Source organism: Balaenoptera acutorostrata, chromosome 2 (assembly GCF_949987535.1).
Source record: "Balaenoptera acutorostrata chromosome 2, mBalAcu1.1, whole genome shotgun sequence".
In the NCBI taxonomy this organism is placed as follows: domain Eukaryota; kingdom Metazoa; phylum Chordata; class Mammalia; order Artiodactyla; family Balaenopteridae; genus Balaenoptera; species Balaenoptera acutorostrata.
The window spans coordinates 154,028,489-154,047,844 of record NC_080065.1 but is presented as its reverse complement, the minus strand read 5'-3'; the positions used below and the strand labels follow the sequence as shown (position 1 = coordinate 154,047,844).

General features: G+C 47.0%; 1 protein-coding gene across 11 annotated transcripts in view; it reads right to left on the bottom strand.

Moving 5' to 3' along the window:
• The window catches only part of TENM2 (teneurin transmembrane protein 2), a 1,017,264-nt gene that overhangs the window by 93,973 nt on the left and 903,935 nt on the right, over nt 1–19,356 (bottom strand). For all 11 annotated transcript variants that reach the window (XM_007171390.3, XM_007171391.3, XM_057541632.1 and 8 more), the window contains 2 exons: nt 5,897–6,107; nt 1,461–1,580 (listed from right to left, as the gene is read on the bottom strand). In XM_007171390.3, coding sequence (XP_007171452.2) covers nt 1,461–1,580; nt 5,897–6,107 — 331 coding nt within the window. The remainder of the gene's footprint in view (nt 1–1,460; nt 1,581–5,896; nt 6,108–19,356) is intronic.

The following is a 19,356-nucleotide window of genomic DNA, read 5'->3' as shown; positions in this document are numbered from 1 at the left end:
AGGCAGATTCTTAATCACTGCGCCACCAGGGACGCCCGGGGATGGTTTTGTATAGAGTACAGGATAGTCAAATGTTTTGAAGTGAAATTGTTCCTCGTTGGGATGATAGCATCAAACCACCCATGTCTGTGGTACACACCACTACACAACAGATTGTGGGATTCCTCGGAGCATTTCCAAACACATCCTGTGACTTCCAGGGCTTTGCTACCTGGACAAGCTGAAGAATCACCGATCCATGAGGTTGGATAGATGAACTGGGAAGTGGATTTAGGCGATAATTAGTCAGGAAGCAGCTGAGAGGGATGGGGCAGCATAAGGTGGGGAGAAACATCAGACCAAGGACTCAGAAATGTCCTCTGGTGTCGTCACAGGACTTACAGGGCAAGAACACTGGCTTCTAAGAATGAACAAGCACCGAGGCAGCTCGGCATGGTACACCTTCACAGTCCTAGTGCTTTCAGCTAATTAGAACTGCCTGCACCTAGTGAATACCGAGAATATTTGGTTTCAGAGGTGAAAATAGGAGGACAGGGTTACTGTGGGCTGGTGATTTTTGAAACTACCTGCAAGGCTACCTTAGGACATGAGGAAAAAAGACCAGATTCTTCACCAGAGAAAGGCAAGATTCACAGCACATGATACGTTTATGATTTTCCAGGTTCCGGTTTTATAGAAAAAGTGTTGCATCAGATTTACATCAACCGTCTCCTCTTTCATTTGGGATAGAATACAATAGTGTGTCTGTGTGTGTTTTAAGGCTAGGGTGGGTGAGTTGTTTTCCCTCTTCCCACCGATTTCGTTTCTTCTTTTTATCTTTTTCTTTAAATTTCAAGTCCATGCCCAACGGATTAAGGAAACGACAGAGCTTTCATCTTGGTGGCGGCTGCATGGGTGCGGGTTTTCAATCAGAAGATAATAGGGAAAGGTTGCCTCCTTCACACCGCAGGGTGACGGCTAAATGTATCTAATTAGGCTTCTCTGATTACATCCCACCCCCTCAAAACAGGAGCGAAAATAACGCAACTCCGAAAGCCACAGATGAAAGCAGAAGGGGTTCACCACAGGACACTGTGGCATGTGGGTCCTTGTCACCCTGCACTGCCTTTGATTTAAAATAAAATACGAGTGAGGTTCCAAGAGCTACTCTCCCTTCCTTCTGGCCTCCGCCACACTCAACACCAACACACACAAAAGCATTTACCTGCCATGGAAAAAGCATTGCTGTGGGCAGCCCTGGAGAGGTTGGCCATTCTAGTTATTTTCCATTTCTGAGACCATACTAAAAAAAAATATATATATATATATATATACGGGGGGGGGGATTCTCCCTAGAGATCTGGCCTGGTGGGTCTCCCCCCAAGTCCACCAGGGGGCGGCACGTGGTTCCAAGCCAACAGAACCATCTGTCTCTTTGCAGCCTCAGTCCTAAGTAAGTGGAGCCCCACAAAGCTACTCACGTGCCATCTTGGCGGGTAATGGTGTAGCCGTATTTTGGATACTTGACAAAAGACACGTTCACACCAATCAGGGGAGTTCCATCTGTAGTGACTACTTGGCCTCGGATGAGAGAAACCAAGCTGAGAGAAAGAGAAACACAAGCTTTTGAGCCCCAGGCAGGAGAACAAGGGGACAAGGGGGTGTCGTCGCGTTCCCCCTTCCCCATTGCCCCCCCCACCCCATCCTCATCTGGTCCCTAAGGCAAGGACGAGACCTTTAAACATGAACTTCTGGCTTCACACGAGCACATCTCAATGAGAGATGTGGGCCAGAGGGACGTCTCAATGCTGGTGTTCCCCGAGGAACAGTCTGGGGTGAAATCCACGGGCAGCGTCTTCAGTCACTCTGCTGGGCGATGGGGTCCCCTGGGCACATTTCCTCTGCCCTTAGCCTCACTCCATTTCTTGATATCACTTGCCTTTTGCTTGGCCCGAGCTTCAGGCTGCCCCTCATCACTCATGTTTGTGCCTTAGCCTGGCACGGAGAGTATTATCCTCGGGTGAGAGCTTCCCCATCTGCCTACTCTTTTCCTTTTTTGGCTGTGGAGGAAGGCACTGTTACTCTTCTCCTCCAGGCTGGGATGACAGAGGGAGTGGGGGTTTGAGGGGTGGGAGCACACAAAGGTTTTTTATGAGGCTGGGACATATACATACATTATTTTTTTTTGTTGCCCTTTAAGAGCAAAATTTCTCACAATCCATGGCATCCTGAGGAAAAGAGAACATTAGAGAATTTTTTTTTTTTTTTTCTGGTAGAACTATCTTGGATTCTGGATCCCGTGTAACTATGTATTTCTCTTACATCAAATTCCTGCTACCAGGACTTGGGGCAGGGGAGCGGGGAGGTGGTATATACTTCTCAACTTTTTGCCACCATGAGAGAAAGCCCCCCTCTCTCCAGATCATAGTAATTAGAACTTTCCCAAAGATGCCAGCATTCAACCAGCTCCTTCTGGGAAATCCCATAAAGCAATAGAGATGCCACAATAGTCTGCTCAAAATCCATGGAGAGAGAATGCACACGCCTCCCTTCACCTGAATTCTCCTGACTTCATAGAGAAATGGGCTAATGAGAAGTTCCATTTTTGTACCAAGTTTCCAGCCTACCAGGCAGGTTTGCAGCTGTATTGTTGGTCTTCAAGCCACTGGGCAATTTGGCAAAGGCAGAGAGGTTCTCAGGCGTCCAGATTCTTGGACACACTCCCAATTTCTGGACCAGGTAATAAAGCTGACCCGTTCTTTGCCAGAATCTTGTCCAAGTCTGCTCAATTTTTGGAATGCACTTATTTCTGCAGTCCCAGGTGAACCAAAAACTGGAAGAATGCTCTCTCCAAGCACCTCTCTTTTTATTAGCTATCCCCCCAACTGTTCAACTCTGACCCCTTGATGATCCCAGGAGGGTTTAGGCTGTTCCACTGACAGCTCTAATTGTCTGCTACTGGCTGCCTAACAAATGAATTCCATTTTTAGCTGGTTCCAACCACAATGCTACAGTCTTTTGAAAGTGGAAAACTAATTTATGAAAATAATTCTTTCGTTCAATTCCATTTCCTTATCTTAGCTCAGACTAAGATTTCTTTCAGGCCTTCCTAGACACTATTTTAAAATCAATGATGTGTGTTGATGACCACAAGGTACAAGCTGCTTGTGATGAGAAAACAAAATTGGGAGTACATCCCACAGTGGAGTATTTTTCCCCTCCATTTTTTATACAACTGTTATTTCTTTTAAATCATTCCTGTAGCATAAGACTTTGCAGAGTGCCATAGGAATAAAGAGAGCTGGGTTGCCTGTGATTTCTACCCTCTATTTTCCTAATTCTTCATTGCTGCTGGCTTCCTATCGTCTCTAGGCAGTCAATTTGCAGAAAAGATTCAGCTAAGACACGCTATCAGTTCGTTTCTATTTATGATTATTGGTGTGTAACAATTATCACATTATCTAGATAGTGAGATCTGCTCTATAAATTATAGTGGTGGAGTCCAGGCATTTTAGTTATTTTTGTATGCCATTATCTAGGGGAAACGCCTTCTTAGAAGTCTTGAATTAAGCTCTTTTTTACTCCTAGCTTTGTCTTTCATTATTTGTCAGAGGATAATGCACTGAAATTCACATGCTTGGTGAACTTCAACCTATGTCTTGGAGTAACATTTTGCATTTCTGAATTATGGATCCAAGCCGACACGCTGGAGCGTGGGCTCATTTGGGTGGTGCTATTGATTGCCACCTTCAGAGCTTCAGAGAAGCTTTCTCTAAAGCAAGCTTCTTTTGCCCAGATCTCTGGGGCTGGTATAGTCTACCAAATATTCTGGAGTCCCTGCCTGCTCCCCTACATCTTGCCTCTAAACTCAGGGTGCCTTCTGGGAGTGGTAACTACTGGTGAGGAGGATAAGATTGATTTTCAAGGCACAGGTGAAGAAAGAGTATGAAGAGGAGATGAGGAAATTACTGGATTTAGGGTAGAAATGATAAAATGTTAATAGGAAGCCGACTGAAACAGAGCACGAGCCTTTGAAAGATGCCCTTACGGTATAAGCAAACTGTATGCAAATCTCACCGAAATGCTCATGGACTAGTGCAAGGGCCTGTCATGAGCCTCTGGCAATGGGAATTATGTTCATAATTAAAAAGAAACATACCTACACGATCCCTGTCCCAGAACTGGGATTTAATAAGCAGAGAAAATATTTTTTTGTTCCGAGATCTGTGGTTTATTTTTTTGAGGGTTACTCATATTAAAATAATATTACTGTGTGTAGTATAATCCGTACGTATTAATTTAATTTTAACAATCAAGAAAATAAAGTTTGAGGTTAAATAACTTGCCTAACATGACACAGCTAGAGGGTGTCGGGGGCTGAAATAGACAAGGTCTGAGATTATTTTTTTCTTTTCTATTTTATTTTTAGTAAAACCAGAACAGAGAGAGGCTAAAGTTGCTGGCCCAAGGTGACCTCATTAAGAACCCTCATAGTCAAAGAGCTGCCAGGAATTGGGGCTGCATAGCTTCCCAGAGAGTTCTAAGGGGCTGTAGAATTAATTGGCTGTACCATTACCCACCACCTCCCCACCCCACCCTCACCAGGCTCTCCCAGGGAGGAGCGGAGTCTCAGTCATGGCCTGATGATGTTTCCTCCCCAAAGTCTAATGAGGGGGGCTCCAAGACAATCACTTATAAAGGTAAGGGCTCCTCTAAGAAGTAAAGTCTGGTATTTCCTTCGCCAGCGAGAAGCCTACTTAAGCAGTGTTATTTCCCGAGTTGCTTCAGGGTCTGCCCAGACCTAAGTGAGGATGAAGAAAACTAAGAGAAAGATGGCATGAAGAGGGCTGTCAGAGGGGTAAGGGGGCAGGGACAAGTTCCTAGTTCCTAGAGGTTCCCAGTTCTTATTTCTCCATGAGAAGGGGCGCCCCCAAGAAGATCACACCCACCATCCTCACATCTGCGGACACCAGCGTTATCTGGACCCAGTCCGACCCAGAGTGAGATCAGAGATGTGCAGGCAGGCCTGAAGAAGATCCCTGCCTCTCCTATCCTTCCTTCCACCCTCAGAATCAGAAACAGTGCCTAGAAGACAGAATGGGCCAGCGGGTATCTCAAAGCCAACTCTTCCCCTTGCTTTGTTCTCCAGGGGTACACTTCTAACCTGCCCTGGGTTGGGGTGGGGGGAGGAGAGGCCAAGCTGATTACAAAATAAATCCAGAATTTGCTTCTAGAATATTCATAAGCCTCAAATTAGCAACTGAGAGCAAATGGAAACTCAAGAGAAACCCCCATCCCACCCCCACCCCCCGCCATTTTGGAATGAGAAGGGGACACGCACTGGCACAATGCCTAGCACAAAGCAGGCAATTAGCAGATGCAACTGATGGGGTGGGTGACTGTGAGGATTAGAGCCAATCTACTTCAAGTCTCTAGCTCATCACAGGCGCTCAATAAATTCTAGCAACTGGCATCATCTTGACTCTAAGATGCCACAAATGGTAAGTTGTGTTATTAAGTTTATAACTGCTTTTAAAAAATACTCTGTTGAATGAAATGTTTCAGTGATGATCAAACAAGAGCCACAGTGAGAGGTATTCTAAAAGGAGATTTAATATAACAATAATGTCATAAAATAATAGATCATAAAAATGATCTAGAACCCAGGCAATCAACAGGTGTCTCTAAGCAGGTTCTGGGTTGCAGGTGGCCAAATCCCATAGAGGGACCAGGACCCTGTTCTGGAGCTTGACCCACAGAGACGAAAGGGCCGTCTATGAACCAGAGCAGGGAGCTGCTCCCGTGGGGTAGTTTCCAGGCCAACTAAGCCCACAGAAAAACCAGGAGCACTTCCTCCTGCTCGGACAGGAAGGGAAGCAGCGACCTCAGCCACCTGCGGGGACAGAAGGGCGCCTACCTGCTGTTGAAGGGGTTGTCTCCAGGAATGATGTGGGTGCTGTCTTTGCCGGCCAGGAGCTTGATGCGGTCGTAGAAGGACTTCACTGCGGGTGAGTCTGTCTGGCCCTGCTGAATGATGTCCAGGGGGTCCCGGGACCCCCGGCAGAGCAGGCTGTTCTGACAGGCTGACTGCAGGCAGCAGTCGGGGTCCAGGCAGTCCACCAGGCCATCTGGAAGGGCAGAGACAGAGCCAGGGGTCAGCAGATTTCATGGCACAAAGCTGCTTTGAGATGCTAACACCTTTGTCCCGAGCACCCTCAACCCTTCCCAACGGTCTGAATTGGCAGGTTTCACACAACAAGCCTAGTATAATTCCACTATATACTCACAGGAAATAAAAGACTGAAAGGAAATAATTGAGAATGCGGACAAATGGTTATCCCCAGGTAGTAGATTAGGGTGTTTCTCTCTTTTTCTTTCTTGTATTTTTCTGGAATTTCTACCTTTTCTATCGTGAGCAAGTATTATTTGAGTGGTTGGCAATAAAAACAAACACGTTGCTCTTAAAGAGCACAGCGCAAAAAAATTAACCTGTTGCCAGATCTCAGGGGCCCGTGCTAATGGGTGTGCAAGTCATCAAAATGCATGGGATTCCTTAAATCTTGCTTCAATGGAGAAAAGCATTCCGTCCCTTCTCCCTCTAAGCCAGGGAGGGTACTGCTGACTAGTGGGAGAACCAGGGTGATGAGTTTGACATTTTCCAGGAAATGTGGAGAAATGGCTTTAGCTTGAGCACCCACAAACTGAGCCATTAGTTTCCCCAATTGCTTCTGGAACTACCTTCCCCATACCTGCAGGACTTTGAACATTCTGATTTATTTGCCTAGATTCCTGCCCCTCCATCTCTTTCCTGAGCTGATTCCTATTCATCTACGCTTCAACAAATATTTGAGTTCCATCCCTGTTCGGGAAATAAAACAGGGAACAAAGAATGTTGGTGTCTGTCCTTAAGGAGCTGACAGTATAGTGGAGGAAACAGATTATGACTCATCCTTTAAGACCCAGACTAGGTGTGGCCTCCTCCAGGAAGCCTTCCTGATGATGCCCCGGCTAGGTTAGCTATTCCCGTTCTGTGTGTCCCTGAGTCAGAGAATGGTTCTCAGAGAATGGTTCTGCATCACAATCCTGTGGGGAGAATCAAGGGCCTACCCCAGACCTCCCCAGGCACAGCCTCCAGGAGCAGGTCCTGGAGTCTGCACGTTAAACATGATTCTCAGGTGATTCTAATGCACAAGAAATACTAGAAACCGCTGTTAAAGCCAACTTCCTTGTACTAGAATTAATTGTCTCCGTATGCTTGCCTTCCTGTCTGGAAAATGAGCTCTTTGAAAAGAACAGTGTCGTATTCGTTTTTATATTCATGCCTTGCTTAGTGCCAACCATCGAATCAGGCACTCAACAAATGTTTGTTGAATGAGTAAATGACTGTTTCCCATTCCTCACATGTCTGTTAGGGCTGAGGATGGGGGTGTTTAGGGCAGTGTTTGCTCCTTAGAATTCCTATTAGAATGGATTAGTTAGCCAACCCTTCTTCACTCTGCTGGGAATTGATTGAATACACAGTGTAGGAGCTTGGAGAGTAACTTGCTTACATGTAACTCCTTGATTTGATAGCGAGGCATTTGGGGGCCATAATTAGCATCACAGAAACATGCACTCCAACCCTGGGCTGTGACTTGACAAACACTTGAACTGGAACGCTGAATCAGAGGCCTGGCTGTGTGCTTTAAATTTACTACAGTGTAATTTTTTGGCATTACCCTTTACGTTTGGTTCCACTAATGAAATTGAAATATTTAATTTCACTAAAGTTCCACTGTAATTTAGCAATTAATGTACAATGATTTTAATGCATCACTTTCTTTTTAGCAAACAAACAAATTAGGAGGTTGCGTGTTCTGCTCGGCTTTAAATTACTAAAACTAGCCTCTCATTTTCCACATGGGCAAATGTTGCTCGTGTGCCTCGTAACACATTTAGATTTACAAAATTTTCTGGAAACGCAGACACAGGAGGGTGAGCAGGCATGTATGCTTGAAATTTAGAGACTTTCAAAGTCACGGCTCTGAGCACCTCAGCCGGATGTGCTGGTTGAATCAGGTGCCCCCCAGGGGCCCGCAAATCTCAGACCCAAGAAACGGTGCTGGAGAATTGTATCTCAGCAGCAGAATGATGCTGGGGTACCATTTCAGACCCACGTTCAGATCATCCAGTGGCTCCCAGGGTCCTTGGCAGAATAAGAAAAAGAAAAGAATAGGAAAAAAAAAAAAAAAGGCAGCGTATTCTGCCTCTACCATCACCTTCTATGGACCGCCTTCATTAGACAGAAGGAATCCACCACGGAATGCCTGCTTCAGATTTAAAAATATCCTGCTGAGACATGTTGGCAGTGCTTCATCCAGACGCTGCAGAAACTTCTCAGGTGAGAAGAAACCCGCTGTTATTAGCACTATAGAGTTCTTTAAGGCCACCGGCCTCTTCCCATTAGGAGTTCCATCCATCTCTGGTGGCCTTTTCCTCCTGAAGCTGGGAATGTGCCACCTCCCACCCCCAACCCTTTCCCACCCACTCCATACAACCAGCTTGACGGCCTCACATCAGGCTCGAATAATAAATTACGACAGGCTTGCCTATTAAGCACTGAACGTTTTCCTCTCCCAACCCCCTCTAGTCTGCTCCTCCTTCTGTGACTGTGACTGCTTCGAAAGCATGGACCTCAAATTTCCCCACTGTTTTGTTGACTCCAGGCTTTTTATTCAAGGGCCTGTCTGGCAGGAGATGTCCTACAAACACATCAGCAATAGCAGATGGCAAATGCTAACAAAAGGGGGATAAAAAGGATAGAAATGATTTCCTCCTACATATTTACATTTACCTTCTCCAGAGATGGTGCATTTGGGGTTCTATCCATTACTAAGTGCGAGCATACGTTGCGCCTGTAATGACCTCATCATGTTTCGTGATTATGGCCTGCTGCCGCCGAACACTTGCAGACAACACTGTGAACTTGAAACTGGCACTCCAATCTCCCCGTGGCCTGTCAGTCATGAGAAGCGCATCTTTATGCCAGCAAGCCCCTCGCATGGAGTCTGACATGGCAATCTTCAGTAAATTACCCTGTCACTGACAATCTTGCAGTTATCTCGCAAACAATCAAGCAGGCAATCAAACTGTTCTGAATTGCCAGTTCAGGACCTGAGAGGCTGCCAATGTCTCCATTCAACAGGGGCATGAGAGCGGCACAGCTCCCCCTGTGACACTGGACGATTTATTTTTTTATTTATCCACCTCCTTATTTGTTTGTCTGCTTGGCTTTTTTCCTGGTGAGAGGGGTTTGCAGAGTCTTCGAAAAGGGCCCCATTCTGACTCAGCGGTTATGGGAAAGTGACCCAGGCCTTCCCCATCGGCTCACAGTGGTGTCCTGCATCTGCTTCAGAAACATCCTCATTTACTCCACTCTGTGAGGTGTGGCCGCCGCCTATCATCTAGGTGCTGTTAGAACGCACGCTAAATCATCGCTCTGGCTGTGTCCCACACACATATGTCATATGCTAATTGTAATGGCCACTTCAGAGAAATATGGACGTGGAGAAACTTTCTGGGAACGGTAGGTTAGGCATTCTTTGTCTTGCTTTTGATAAAGAAAATCAGAGAATCTTTCATAACAGTTCTGGCAACGTGACGCAGAAATCAGGTTAATGTTACATTGAAGCCTTTGGATTGGCATTCCCAAGGTAAAAAGCCAAAAAATCTATACAGCGTCAGAGGTAAGAGCCTGGCCTGTGGAACCCTCTAGGCCCTGGCTGTGTGAGCTTAGAAAGATAATCAACCTGGCCGAAACTCAATTTCTTTGCCTTTAAAAGTGAGTGATAACAATGCATATATCATAGGGTTATGTGATGGGGCGTTGACAGATATAATATCAGTCTGGCATACAGTATGTGTTCAATGAACAGTAGGTATTACTATAACCAGCAACTCCCTGAAGTTTTCCACTTTTTCAATTTATAAAAACTGGACATAAAAATAAATGAAATGAATGTCCCCTGATTAGAGTCATTCACTGGTATGTGCTATGGGTAGGGTGCATCTTGGCAAGAATGCTATGTTTTCAAATAGTGATAAGATCATAATAATGGCTGGTAATAATAAATGCTATATATTGCACAGGATTTACATATATTCTTGATTTAAACCCACATGGTAACCCTACAAAGCAGAATAATACAACCCTTAAGCTGCAGACTCTGGATCAGGGTATCTGGGTTTGAATCTCAGATCAGCGACTACCAAACTGCTGACCTTGGACAATTAACTGCTCTGTGCCTCAGTTTCCTTATGTACAAAATGAAGAAGATGATAACATTAGAAGGTGCTGTTGGGAGGATGAAAGCAGTTATTACATATTCAGGACTTGGAAGAGCGCCTGGTGTAGCAAGCACTCACTAAACTGTGTATTATTCCCCGCATCACGGTATCACCCATCCTATAGAGTTGGAAACTGAGGCTCAGAGAAGCCGAGTAAGTTATCCAAGAGGCGGAGCAGCAGCTTTGGAGAAAAAGTAGGAAAAGGCAACGCGTGAGATCATCACCCTTGTCTTCTTCATTATCAGAAGGAGGAGATGTTACCTTCCCAAAGGGAGGCTGAAGACAGGGCAGTGGACACCCATCAAGCTGGGAAAGTGTGAGCAGCCATGAGATTTAATCACTTCTGAAGGCCTGTCTGCTCCTACAGCTGGGGAAGTGTTTGGCTGTTTGAAATGAACATCTGAAAAGGAATCGACATGAGAAACAAGATGCCTGGGAATTCATTCCCTGCAAGGCAGGCTGCTGAGGACCACGCTATTTACCTGTGAGACTCAAACCCCCTTTCAGCCCTTTACTGCTGGCACAAGGTTGCACTTCTGGGTGGGCTGCAGGTTTGTGTCAGCTGTTTCCAGCCCCTGCCTAGTTTGCTCTGCAAGACTTTTTGAGGAGCTCCTAAACAGTCAAGAGATTTAACCTCAAAGCCTTAACTGAACACCTACTAGTGATGCTACACTCAGGGGGAAGCGGGTCGCGGGTAAACAGAGAGGTTACAGAGAAGCCACAGCAAACATCTGAATATTTCCGAGTTGGCTGAAACATGCACAGCTTTTCTGTCTTGGGGAGGCTGCCTGAGTCCATGCATCACTCCTACACGGAAGCAAAGTCTCCAGGAATGAGAGGAGGTTTATTTCATTTATTTCCTCTTTGATCTTCGTAAACTGGGCAGCTTTGGGAGACTCCAGATGGAAGCATTCGGGTCAGTGTTGGGTGCCTTTTGTTCCCTGCAGCTTGGTATGCGAGCGACTCCCTCTACAACCTGCATGAACTCCCCGGTCTTCTTGGGCGGTAAAGGCTTCAGAGGAAGATCCAAATTTACTTTTCTTAGTTTTATTTTGTGACAGGGTGGCACAAATCGACTCCCACAATTCACTTCAGGCGCCATGGATAGCGCTGCTCGCGTCTGCATGCAGCACTGGCTTGGGAACTAGGCAGCAGCTCAGATTTGAAAAATGAGCCCCACTTTTCCCAGGCCATGGTTTGCTGAGAGGGACTACCAACCACCAAATCTACCTTCCCCACTCAGTGGGTCAGGAGGCCGTAGGGTGGACTGAGTAAAACATGGGCTTTGAAGACTACATAGTCTTTCATTTATAGGACGCTCAAGAACAGGCAAAGTTCATGAATTATAGTAGAAAGTTAGAAACTGTGGTCACCTTAATGGGGAGGCATTAGCTGGAAAAGAATATAGGGGACTTTTCAGGTTCTGAGAATTTTCTAGATCTTCATCTTATTCACTTGGCTTCACAGGTGAATATGTCTATAAAAATTCATCAAGGTGTATATTTAAGATTATGCTTTATATATTTGCTAACCGACTGACTTTAGGCAAGATAATCACCCTCTCTGTGCCCTGTCTTCCTTATGTACAAAGTAGGCATGATGAGGAGGATGGTGATGGTGATGGTGATGGTGATGATGATGATGATACTGCAAGGAGCATTGGGAGGATTAAAGAAGATAATCCACATAAGGTCCTTAGAACAGTTGTGAGCACCTAGTAACCTACTAAGTGTCTCTGAGTCACTTCTACTTCTTCTCTTCTTTGTGAGTCTTCTTGGCATCATATATGTTTGTTTCGCATCCAGAGTGAGGGACTCGCCAAATTCTCATTTTCCCAGGAAAAATACAGGGTGTTAAGGTGGTGAACGCAATATACCCTAGGGCTATTTTTGAGATCGGTTAACAATGGGGAGGTGGGGAAATCAATGAAGCAGTGGCGAGAAGGCAGGAGGCAACAAGCTGGGGCAAGAAGGGAGAGACCTGCGCTGTCTGCTCTTTGTGATGGAAATGAAGAGGGGTCAGGGGGCGCTGGAGGGCACCCTTCTCTGAGGGCTGGCAAAAGCCAAAGGCTCCTGAGTTTTAGCCAGCAGCATAAAGGGGTTCTTGAGTAAAAAAGAAATATGGTGACCATAGCATTTGTTTTGTCTCGGGAGTTATTTTGTTTTAAGGTGAGCTCCTGCAGGACTCTGAGTAAAGTGTGGGGGGCTCCTGGCTAATATTTTTCTGCTCGGCCCCTATCTATGTAAACAATTTGAGTTTCCCAAATCAGCATACCAGCGTTATTCTGGCAGCCTGATCTTACATAAGCTTGCAAAACATACACTCCTTCAGCCAGCAGGAGCAATCGCCTTGCCAATCTGCCCTCTAGAATTGAGGCTGGGCATTGGACCCTGAGATAGCTCAGAGATGCAAATCTTCCAACACCTTAGGGTATCTGGTCAACCCTACATGCATGGGACTGGAGGTGAGGAGAGGCAGAGGGTCAGAGAGCACCCTGAAAGGGAGAAACAGGGCCCAGGGCTCATGGGGGTCCTAGTCCAGGTGAGGGTGCCCTTCCCAGACAGCATTGCTGATCCTGGCCAGTCCCTGCCACTGGAACAGCACTTAGGAAATTTTAAGGTGGGCACTCCAAAGCTCAGGGAACCACTGGGCTCCTATCCTAGTTAGACAAATAACACAATAATAAAGTCTTTAGAGTCAGAATGGTCTGGTTTTAAAACCTGTTCTATCATTCATTAGCTATGTAAATTTGGCAAGTGACTGACCTCCTGTGACTCAGTGTTCCCAGCTATAGAATGGACTTAATAGCACCTACGTCACCAGTGAGCACGGAGATGCTAAGACGGTCCCTGTGAAATGAGAAGATGAAGGTACTGCACTTCACACAGAGGAAGAGCTCAATAAATGGAGGCTATTCTTAATGATACTTCCTGCTCTCCACCGGGGAAAGGCACTGTTCTATTTGCATTTTACCCAATGCCTGCTGACAAGTTGGAAGTGAGGGATAATTGAAAGTATTCTGGCTTGATGTAACTAAGAAGTGAAAGGAATGGGCAAGGCTGACTTGATTTAACCTGGCAATATGAGATTAGTTCTTCATTGCTGCTGTTAGGTCTCCCGCATTGCCAACCTTTTAAAGCAATAGATTGGCTGACAGTGTGCTCATTTGGAAGGTTTCACCTGCCATTAATACCCTGGCTGCCTGATGGACTGTCATTCAGCAGGCATCTCGCCTCTCCCTCCACAGGGCAACCGCCATCCTTAAACATTGCAAGAAGTAAAATTGTATTTGCACTCCTTCTGGAAGGCCTGTTGGAAGTTTTCCTCTTGCTTCTTGTCAACTCTTTTTGTCAGTCTGTGAATTCCAAGGCCCGGGATCCTTGCTCCAAAAGCACCTTCCAGCTTTTCTTATAACTTAGCAATGGAAAATCCATCATGTCCAACCAGTGATCTGGCAGAGTGGAGGCCTCCCTGAGAGCTGCTTTGCTGGCTTTCCTAGTCTTCAGGATGGATGTGGGAAAGAAAGCAAAGGCTGCCTAGGACAACCCAGGCACTGTTACTGAAGGCAGGGATATGATCCAGGTAAGACCTCTCTTTGATATGACTCTGGCTTTACCTTGAAGCTACTGGGGCATCTGGTCAACCCCACATGACTGGGGGTGGGGATGAAGGATGGTAGAAATTTTATGACAATGATCTTGAAGTGTGTGTCTAGATTTTTTTTTTTTTGAATGGTTCTTCATCAGAAATGAAACAAATGGACAAAAACCAAAACACTATTAACCAAACCCTTTAAAACCAAAGCTTCTCAAATTCTAACCGGCATCAGAATCACCTGGGGAACTTGTTAAAATGTAGATTCTAATTCTGTAGTCCTGGACTGGGGCTTGAGAGCCTGCATTTCTTACAAGCTCCTAGGTGATGCTGACGCTGGTATTCTGAGCACTGTACTTCTATAAGTCAGGCACTAAACCACTACTGGTCAAGTCGTGCTCCCTGATTCCTTGTCCCGGGATCACCTCAGTGATGTTAAGATACTGACCCCTGTTGTCTCCCACACCCACTAAGTTCCTGAGAGCGGAAACTGGGAATCTGCATTTTAATGAAAAGGCCCCAGTGATTCCTTAGTTCACTAAAGCTTGAGACCCCCTGCTCTGAATTACTAAAAACACCTTTCAGATATCCACAGCAGCACAACTGACCCTCAACACAACTGACCCAGCACAACAACCCTAAACCAGCTTTTCCAAATTATGCCTCCTGGGGGTGTTAATAGGGGTTCCCTGAAATAGAAATGGGGGTGGGACAGGAGAGTCTGCGGTCCAGTGCAGTTTGGGAGATGCTGGTTAAACAAAGTTAAACTGGTTTAATCGCACCAGGAGTTCTCAGAGCCCTTGATGAGTGAATATGCATCAGGAATCTTTACTGTTGCAGTTGAGTGTGCAGTATTTCCTGACCACGGACCCCGTTTGGCTTGGAGCATCTCCCTGCAACAGTCTGCCTGCAATCAGCCTTGTTGGTTGGGGAGCACTTCACGAGAACACAGAGCTCTAGGTTTGGGGGTTCTATCCCAGGAAGGACCAGTCAAACCTTCATCTATTCAACAGTCACAAGTGGCAGCCCCAGGCTTGATTGACTGTCTCATAAAATACAGGTTTTTGGGTGATCAGGCCCAATGCAAACCACATCACCACTACTAGCACATCAGGTCAGAGCCTCTGTCCTTGGGCTCCCAGAGCCTCCCCCAAACCAATGCATTTCAGCATAGGGGTCCTGTGCTAGGTGACAGTATCCTGGGGGCGTCAGCATGACCATGAAGCGTTAATGGCAACCATGTCTTATGAGAGTTAATAGTTGGCATTTAGGAAAAGTTTACTAAGTGCCAGGCACCATGCTAAGTGCTTTACATGCATCCTCTCATTAAATCACCACCAGAACTCCAGGCATCATTAGCCCTGCTGTTTACAGACGAAGAATTGCAGATTTAGAGAGAGGTTAAATACCTCGCCTAAGACCATGCAGCTTTTGTATGGTGGGGCTGGGTTCTGAACCCAGTTTGCTGCACTCCAACGTTAAATCCTACATGCAGCTGCCATGATAGGTCTGTTACCGTTAAACATTCCGAGTGGCCGATACACAGGAGCTGTTGTACCTGCCACTATGACATGCTTAGCGCCTACACCAAGCTCTTTTAGTTAAGGCAGGACTATGTCAAACAGAAGAGGGACAATTTAAAGACACACTGAAGGACGATTTATTTTTTGGAAAACTGGGACACAGAATGTTTTAGCTGCCCTCCGCCCCAGCTCCTAACTTTACCAGCTTACACTTCTGACTTGGGTGGACCACCACAGGGCTGTCCCCCTCACCAGCGGCTTAAGCTCCTCTGTGCTTTCTCAGCCTGCATCATGCAACCTTATCCAGACACCATCCAGTAATGCTCACAAGAACCCCTTGAGGAGGCTTCTGTGATCTCTACTTTGCAGATAAAGAAACTGAGGCTCAGAGAGGTTAAGGGCCTTGCCCACAATCACACAGCAAGTAAATGATGGAGGAGTGATTCACCCCTAGGCTGTCCACCTCCGAAGCCTACACTCTTGGTTTCTACCCTCCATTCTTCATAGGAGGCTGTGAGTGATCACAGCCATATCAAGGTTCCCTGTGAATGTTGTAGAATGTGGGGAAGGAAAGGCCAAGCCCTCAGAAAACATTTTTTTTTCGAGTTGCTGTTTCTTTCTGTCTTTCTCTTTCACCCTCTCGCTTTCTCGCTCTCCCTTCTTCCCCTCCCCCTCCCATTGCTGCTTCTCCGCAACCCAGACAGAGCCTCAAGGAATAATGATCTCACTTGATCAGAAAGTTTTCACCTCGGACATCCCTGACAGGCCTCTCTGGCACAGTCTCACCCTTGTTAGCCCAGGGCCATGTTTTTATCCCCAGGGGCTTTCTACCCTGCCTGCAGCTGTCTTCCTCCCTTTCCTGTTACAAAAAGCCAGTGGCAACAGAGAGCAGGGGCCTTTGATCTGAGCCCCCGATTTCCCCACATGCTCACCCTTGCCCTGCTGTTTCTGGCCTCTCCCAGCCCAGGCTGCTCCACCCCACACGCCTGTTGACCTCATCAACCAGCATTTCCAAGAGCCCACTGACAGGTCGGACAGAAGCGAGCCGACGGCCAGGGAGTCCAGGCCCGGCCGGGGCTGGCAGCCTGGTGGGGTGCCAGGCAGTGACCTGCTGGGCCCCTCAGAAAGGCAAGGGGCTGTCACCACCGACACCTCTGAGCAACAAGCCGGAACAGTTACTTTCCGCCTGAGGAGAGATCCCGTCTCTTGGGGGGGGGAGGTGGGAGGACCGGCCCCAAAGCGGAGAGAATTAGCAGCTTTGATGACTGTGTCAAGAATAGAGAAATACCCACAGCCCGGCAACTGGGAGAAGGGACCAGACTCAACCATCTACAAACTGCCTGCTAGACTAGGGAAATCAGAAGTATGAATTCCTAAACACGGCCATTACTACACTCCAGGCACTGTGCTGAATACTCCCTAGAGATTTTCTCACTTAATCTTCACATCCACTCTACTGCGTCGGTACTAGGAGCTGGTATTGTACTGCCAGTGATGAACACAGGATCTGGAGGTCTGCAACACACTGTCTGTGTGGCTTTGGGCTAGTTACTTTACCTCTCTGAGCCTCAGCTTCCTCATCGGTAAAATGGAAATAATAATCATATCAGCATAATAGAGCTGTTGTGAAAGACGAAATAAGCTTTATGCAAAAGCAGTTAGCGGAGAGTAATCATCTGTTTACTGTGGCTTCCTCACTATTCCACATCTGGCCAAGCAAGCCATCGTGCGGGAGGTCTGGGCTCACTCAACAGCCATCCCTGGCCGCCCCTGCCTTTCCTCCTGTCTTGGAGGAGGATTATGGAGCTTGCCTACCTACTGCCATCAGCCCATGGGAAGCCGATACACTGGGTGAGCAAAGTCGGCTACAGAGGTGAAGAGCAGCAGAATCACGTGTTCACGTCTTAGTGAAAGAAACAGTGTATCTTACATTTGGATTTTCTTGTCATTGATAAAATGGTGTCAGTGATATACAGTGACTTGGGTGTCATTGTCTGTATGCATGTGTTTCTTTAATCCCCAAATGAAACTTATTCATCCTAAAATAATCTACTGAATAAATGACAACTGCTTTTTATCCTAGATACTTCTCATTAAAGCTTTCATTCTTCAATTCATTTAATAAGGAATTGACCAAGACAGACGGGGACCCTGAGGTTGTGGGCCTAGATTCGAGAGGGGAAACAATGAACAAATAAATGTATAATAGACTTTGCAAGAGTGATAGTGTTTTGAAGAAAAGTAAAGCAGGGCAAAGGGTTGGAGAGGGTTCGAGGGGAGCCAGGGATGGGATCTCTGAAGAAGTCATGTTTGGGTAGAAACCTCAATGAAATGAGGTAACAAGTCACGGAAACATCTGGGGGGAAAAGCATTCTGGGCAGAGGGAACAGCAGGTGTAAACGGCCAGGGCTGGGATGTATTTTGTGAGCTCTGGGAAGAACAAGATGGTGGATGCTGGCCCAGTGGAGGGGGAGGAATAGAAGGACAAAATGAGATCAGATGGAAGCAGGGACCTGCTGATGCAAAGCAATGGCCAACGTTGCACCTGGACGCCATTCTACGGGAGATGAGACGCCCTGGGAAATACCAGAAGAGGCGTGATGTGACCTGACTTTCAAAAGAATTCTTCTGAGGGCTCTCTGTGGGCTAGACTGGCCGCTACAGGAACGGTAGCCCAGCCTAGCAAAGCTGGTGGCATGATCTGGGTGGAGGTGGGAAGACATTAAGCAACCAGGGCCTTCAGAATTAAGAATAGAGATTGGAGGGGCCAGACAAGGGTGCGTCCACAGATCTGTGTGGCAACACGCAGGGACAAACGTGGCAGGAGAGAGAGCCAGAGAACCTGCCACGGAGATGTGAGCCCAGGGATGTCTGCAGCGTCCATATGCCAATCAAGTCGCCACTGCCTTGCGAAGCAGAGCATCTCGGCTTGTCTCCCCATCAGGCAGCCCAGGGCCACTACGCTTGGAGACATCACTCACTGCAGGCTCTTGAGCTCCCCTCTAAAGGGGACGTATTGTGCCAAGTCAGTGGTTCTCAAAGTGTCAGCATCATCTGGGCATTCGTTAGAAATGCATGTCAGCGGGCCCCATACCAGACCTATCGGATGAGAAGCTGGGGGAGAGGCCCAGCCTGACCTGTGGCTCATGCCTTCCGGTGACTCTGATGCCCACTGACCTACTGGAAGCACTGTGCTAAGTGTTTTGCACGTATAAACTCATCTAAGCCTCACAGTGTCCTATAAGGTAGGAACCGTCATTAGCCCCACTTTACGGAGGACAAAACTGAGGCTCAGAGAGAGGGAGAGAGAATGACTTGCTTCTGCTCACACTGTGTAGCAGTGGAGGAGCCAGGACGTGAACCAAAGCTTCCTGACCCCAAAGCCTCGTTACCACCCTGCCAGGCTGCTTCCTCCTGCCACGGGCAATGAGGAAACATAAGGAAAGGCCCTTCTTTCTTCCCTGCTCTGAGCATGTGCGTTCAGGAATAATCCAAGCAGACACATCAGTTTGAAGGAAGAGGGGTCGTTGCGATTTTGGGGACCAAGGTGCTAAGTGGAGGGAGGTAAAGCCAATACTTGGGGTAAAGTGCACTCTGCCCAGCCTGGCACACACGACCTGTCTCTGTCTGTCCAGACCTGCTTCCCCAACCTCTCCCTCCTCCACTCTCCACACCCTGAGCCTTCTCAGATGTCCCCCATGTTCTCTGCTGCCTCTGGCCTCTGTGCCTTTGCCATTTTCTTTGCCCACAATGCCCTTCTCTCTTGCCTTATCTAATTCCTCTGTAGCTTTCAAAATTCAAGCTTTACCGGCTCTGGAAGCCTTCAATGTCCCTCTGCTGGTCTGCCATCGCCCCTTGGCCTTATGTCTATCATGGACACTTAGGATACAGCTTTGCAGTGACTGGTTTCACATATGCCTCACCCCCCATGAGA